Source organism: Belonocnema kinseyi, chromosome 1 (genome assembly GCF_010883055.1).
Source record: "Belonocnema kinseyi isolate 2016_QV_RU_SX_M_011 chromosome 1, B_treatae_v1, whole genome shotgun sequence".
NCBI classification, from domain to species: Eukaryota; Metazoa; Arthropoda; class Insecta; order Hymenoptera; family Cynipidae; genus Belonocnema; species Belonocnema kinseyi.
Genome location: NC_046657.1, coordinates 118,188,310 through 118,194,590, shown reverse-complemented (window position 1 = coordinate 118,194,590; position 6,281 = coordinate 118,188,310). Strand labels below are relative to the sequence as shown.

At 23.0% G+C, this 6,281-nt stretch overlaps 1 protein-coding gene across 4 annotated transcripts in view; it reads left to right on the top strand.

Annotated features, from left to right (window-relative positions):
• Positions 1 to 6,281, top strand: part of LOC117170875 (carnosine N-methyltransferase) — a 25,333-nt gene that overhangs the window by 17,432 nt on the left and 1,620 nt on the right. For all 4 annotated transcript variants that reach the window (XM_033357921.1, XM_033357928.1, XM_033357936.1 and 1 more), the window contains exons 4-6: positions 1,986 to 2,126; positions 2,305 to 2,467; positions 2,606 to 2,839. In XM_033357921.1, coding sequence (XP_033213812.1) covers positions 1,986 to 2,126; positions 2,305 to 2,467; positions 2,606 to 2,839 — 538 coding nt within the window. The remainder of the gene's footprint in view (positions 1 to 1,985; positions 2,127 to 2,304; positions 2,468 to 2,605; positions 2,840 to 6,281) is intronic.

Below are 6,281 nucleotides of genomic sequence, written 5' to 3'. Positions count from 1 at the left end.
CAGATTGTAACTGCTTCAATCCGAAAGTCTTAATAAGAATTGAAATTAATATATCATTTATTGCGATAATTTTATTTTTAAATAAAAATTTTCATGATTTATAAATAATATATTTTTAATTCGGAGTTTCAGGTATTCCTTTACATTATTTTTTATGATAAATTTAATAAATGTATGAATATATTATGTCTATTAATTTTTTTTTACCCATTGAAAAATGTAAACGAGCGTTTTACTATTTTCAACTTAAAAATAAATCCATAATAATATAGTCATAATTAAATGTTTTTATTAAACTTAAAATATTGTGAGTCTAAATTATTTAATTTTCATTCCATTTAATTGGAAATTTCTTAATGTAGAAAAAGAATCAGTATTTAATATTTCGCAATATTTCACTATTCATTTAAGACGAGTAAATTGAAACCAAATATTTAAAATAAAATAATTTGAAACTGAATTGTTTTACATAGAAAGCTTTAAATATTTATATTTTCGAAGAACTTTTAAACTTTTAGCGTTACAATTTTAGTTGTTCTATTTAAAAAGTGTTTAATTTATGAGTGAAATTTGTAAACTTTGACGCATAAATAACAATTGAACACTTATTATTTGTAGAAAAAATTTGAGTAATTTTAAGAGGTATTTAGAAGTTTTTAAAAGATTCTAAATAAATTTAAAACTTGAAATTATTTCAAGTAATTTAAACGAACTTCTAAATATATTTTTAAATTAATCGAAATTTTCCTACAATTTTTGAAAATCCTGCAAATTAAAAAAAAAATCCTTTAAATCTTCCATGTTCTTCTTTGATAATTTTTTAAATCTCTTAAAATCTTCAACTTTCTGTTACAATAATTTTTCAAAGTGAAAAATCATTTTCAATTTTCCTAAGCATCTTAAGAACATTTTTTATTCTTTTGAAGTCTTTCACAATTCTTGAAAAAATTCTAAATTTTTTGTTTGAAATCTGCAAAAATCAACATTTTATTTTAAATTCAGCTGTAAGTATTTGAAATTGTTTCAATTTCTAAATTTAATTCGAATCTTTTAAAACTTCTAAATATCTCTTAAAATTACTCTAATATTTTACAAATAATAAGTGTTCTATTGTTATATATAAATTAAAATTTAATTTTTTTTAATTTCCAGCATTTTCTAAAAGTTATTGAAAAAATTCAATTCATTTTGAAATAAATTTAAAAGTTCTGGCAAAAAATTCTGAAATTATTTTGAATTTAGAAAAATCTTAAATCACTTCTAGATTTTTCAAGATTTTTAAATAAAATTGTAAAGCTTTTGAAGAATGCCTAGACTATTTAAAATAAAAATAATTTAACTTATAATTACAGAAATATTAAGTTAAAAAAATTATTTTCCAATTTTTAATGTTTCTAGCTTAAAAATTCTTTAAATAATATAATTTTCAAAAATTTTAAAGTTCATTGCTTGATTCTTTAATTTAGATTTTATACTATTGAAAATGTTAACGGGGATTTATATTTTTGGAACTAAATTTGAATCTTTGAACTCTATAATTGATAAAAGTTCTAAATTTTGCAGTTTATTTGCATTTCATGTAACATTGTTTAATTGAAAAATGTTAGTACCTTCTATTTGGTTCGTGTGCATTTTTTATCATTTGAATATTTTAATTGCTTTAATTTGTTGTTTACTACTTTATATGGAAAAATGTTTAGAATATAGTTGGGAGTTTTTAAATTTCATTGGCCGTGAAAAATGCTTTCGAACCGGGAAAAAACAGGGCATTTTTTCTTCGATTAAAACGGCATCCTGATTTTGTTCTGAATTTGTGGCTCATATTGAATTTAAATTAGATTTAACCATTAATATTCTTACTTTAGTTTGAAAAACAAGATGGCAGAGTTTTCCCCAAACTTTGTCATTTTTTGTCTCTGATAAATATTTTCACAATATTACAAATTACAGTACAGAAAAATATCAAATGATAGGTAAATTTCCAGTACAGCTTCGGAAGTGCAAGTTCTAGTACCTGGAGCGGGTCTTGGGAGACTCGCCTATGAAATCGCAAGACGTGGATACACTTGTCAAGGAAATGAGTTTTCGTTATTCATGCTCTTTGCTTCTCACTTCGTACTCAACAAGTAAGCCTTTTTCTTTGTATTTTGGCACTGTATACAAGTACAAAAATTTCCGTATGAATTTCTGAGGTTTTTTTTTCGGGACGAGTAGGCACTGATTTTTATTTTAACTAATTATTCCAATGTTTTTGTTTAAATTAAGTCGTGGTATGAAATAGAGAAAACGTATTTTTCTTTTCAGATGTAGAGAAATAAATTCGTTTAAAGTGCATCCATGGGTTCATCAGTATATGAATAACTTAAAACCCGAACACCAGACACAAGCGGTTTTCTTCCCAGATGTGAATCCCAGCGATCTTCCAGAAAACGCACCATTTTCCATGACGGCAGGGGATTTTCTTGAGGTATGGTACAATTTAAATTGATAGGCCCGCTTGGAAATGTTCCATTTTTTGATTACTATCGAGGCTGCTCTCTTAAATTTGTCAATTCTTCGTTGGCAAGAATGCCAGTAAATAAATAAGTTGAATTATCTTGTTTAGGTTTATAAGGACGACGACCATTGGGACTGCGTGGCAACGTGTTTTTTTATAGACTGTGCCAACAATATAGTTCAGTTTATTGAAACGATTTATAAAATTTTGAAGCCTGGTGGTGTATGGATAAATCTAGGCCCGCTTCTCTATCACTTTAGTGATATGCCGTTGGAGGATTCAATCGAGCCTAGCTACGAAGTCGTCAGAGAAGTTATACGGGGTTTCGGATTTCAATTAGAGGTGAAGAAAATTTAAATTGCAAAATTATTATGCTATATTGGCGTAATCCGCGAAATAAAAGTAAATTTAATATTTGATTTCCCGTATTTCGTAAATTACGCATTTTTTCAATTTTGAAAGTTTCCAATTTGGAAGAATATAATTTCTTAAGTGTTCAGAATAATTAAAATTTATAGGTTCACAATATTTCTAGCAATATTTAGAATTCTGCATTTTTAAACAGTGAAAATAACAGTGATTTTTTATTTGACAGAAATCAGATCTTTTAGTAAAAAAATCTATCCGGTCGTTTTAAATGTCACTTGATACTACACGATATGATACTTACTAATAATATATTTATCGTCTTTAAAATTTCTATAATTTTTATTTAAAAACATAGTTTTTAATGTGCAGTTCTAAAGTTTTTTTTTTTAATTAATTTTTAGACTAATTTCGGAATGTTTCGATTTTAAATTTTACAATATTGTAGTTTGAAATTTAAATATTCAAAATTTAAAGATCATTTTGCTCGTAAATATTACAAAATTTCATATTGAAAGCCTTGATTGTCAGTTTTGAATTGAATCATTTTATATGTAAATTTCGAATTGATTAAATAAGATTAAAACTAAATTGTTTGAGTTAATTAATAATTGACATGATTAAATAATAAATTTATATAATAAAGCAGTTTCGAATTTAAAAGCTTAAAATTGTACAATTTCAAAATATAAAATCACATTGTAGCAATATTGTTTTGTATTCTTTATTTTAATTTTCAATGTAAGATTTTCAAATTGTTCGATTTTTAGTTCAAGATTTAATCAAAGTGAAAAATATTGTATTCGAAAATTTCTAGAATGTATAATAATTATAAAGAAAGATTTGAAATTAAAAAATTAAAAGTTGAGTTTTAAATAATAAAAAAATATGAAAAACTAACTGGAGTTGATACATCAGTAAATGGATAATATGGGTAATTTTAAATGGTTAAAATTTTAGAGTTCTGAATTTCCATGGTGAACGCAAAATTGTTCATTTTTTCCTTTCATATCTATTAATTTCGCAGTTAAAATGGATTTGCTTGAATTTTGAAAAGTATAATTAGCCATTTAAACACTTAATTTCTAAGCGATTTAAATTTACTCCAAATAATTGAAATTTTAAGGGGGTTGAGTATAAGAAGTTTTAATATCACTAATTTTAGTAGAAATGTTTTCATTTTTAATGTTTCCCATTAAAAATTACTATTTATTTATATATTTTTAGAATAATTCAATTAATTTTTTTTATTTAAAAAAATTGTTTTTAACCAGCTATAATGTTAAAAAATGATTTTATCATGTTATAGCAATTTAAAATTCTAGAATTTTAGAAGCTTTGACTTTGAAAGATTTAATTTAGCTTTCAATATTAAATTGTGCAATTTCAATCGCTTTGAATTTAAAATTAGTCAAATGTTTTCAATCTTTAATTATTTAGTTTTGAACGCTTTTAATTATAAAAAATACAATTTCAATTACTCGGAATTTTAAATATACCAATTTCCAATATACCAATTTTTTAATGCTCCATTTTTAACGTTTTGACATTGTCTGCAATTTTGAAAATCGTTCCAAATTTTAATCTAAAATTTGAGTTTTTGGCTTTATTTAAAAAAAAAGGTACTTTAAAGTTATATAATTTTGGACCTTTTTGAAATATTTAAGATTCGTTTGCAAACTCCGGTAGAGTTTATCGTCTTTTTTCGAAGTCTGCCAGAAAATTGAAAAAATGTTCAAATTAACAAAATGAATTTAAATTTTTCGTTAAATTTGTACAATCTTAAGGAAAATATCTTGCGACTTTATGCGGGCTGAATAACTTTTGTGACCGTGAAATGATAGTGAATTTATCTTTTTACGAGGAATTTAACGAGTTTATATTAGCAAAATCTGTTCAAGTTTAATTTTTACAATTTTTTATAATAATTATTTGAATTGTTTATGTTTCAATCTTGATATCATTCAGTTTGCAATGTGTAATTCGAAAATCGTTCATTTAAAAATGCTATTTTAAAGACTTACAAGTTAATAATAAAATTTATTTTAAACAATATTTTAAAAAATGTATTAACATATAAAATCATATATTCATCATTATTATTGATTAATTATTAATTAACTGTTATTTATCAAATTTCAGATGTTTTTTCAGTCTTAAATTGGAGAATTTGTAATTTTGTATTTTAGAAAAAGATCTATTGTTTAATATTCATAAATATTTGACTGTTCATTTAAAATCAGTAATTAGAAAACAAATATTAAAAACTAAACAAAATAAATCAACTTTGAACGTTAAAGTTTTGATTGTTATATTTGAAAACTTTTAATTTGTAAGTAAAATTGTTGAATTTTGTTGTATAAATAAATATTGAACACCTATTATTCGTAGAAAAATTTCGAGTAAGTTAAAGAGATACTTCGAAGTAATGAAAAGATTCAAAATTAATGTAAAATTTGAAATTATTTCAGCCCAGGATGATCTAATTTAAAATGAAATATAGATTTTTCAGATTTGGAACAAAAAATTTATAAGTTTTATAAGAACTTTGAAAGGCTACAAAATAATGAAAGAAACTTTTCTTAAGATTCCAAGGAAAATGGAATATGATATTTTTTATTTTGAAAATTAATTTTAGGAGAATATTGAAAAATATTTTCAAGATTTTGAATAATAAATCTAGAATATTTTAAGGAATGATTATTAATTTTGCAGGTTCTTTAATAATTTTAGGAAAAATTCAAATATTTAAAAAAATGTTAAGAAGTTCTGAAAAAATTTCGAAAATAATTTAACGTTTTATTTAAAAAGAATTGTTCAGAATTTTCAACTCAAATAATGAATTTTCAACAAAATAGACCCATTATCAACTAAAAAAATCGATTTACTCCCAAAATTTGAATGTTTAAGTTTTCAGTTAAAAATATTAATTTTAGAAGATAATATCAAAATAGTTTACTTTTCCACAAAATAGATGAATTTTTAATAAAAAGAATGAAGCATCATTTTAAAAAATTAATTTTTCAATAAAGTGTATCAACTTTAGGCGAAGAAATAGGGAAATATTAAGCACAATATGAAACGAGTTTGAAACTGAAATGAAAAATTTTAATAAAAAAATGGATTTTTAATCAAACGGTTCAACTTTCCACCAGGGAAAGTTATTTTTTTTACCAAAAGATGAATTTTCAACCTAGAAAATTAATTTTCTACTAAAAAAGAATACGATGGTTTGATTTTCAATTAAGCATAGATAAATTTTTAAACAAATAAATGAATCTTCAACCAAAAATATTTTTTTTTAAGAGACTGGTTAAGTATTCAATCAAGTAGTGGAATTTTCAATCAAAACATGTGAATTAAAAAAAAAATGAATGGTCAAATTATCATTAAAAAGATTAGTTTTTAATAAAAAAAA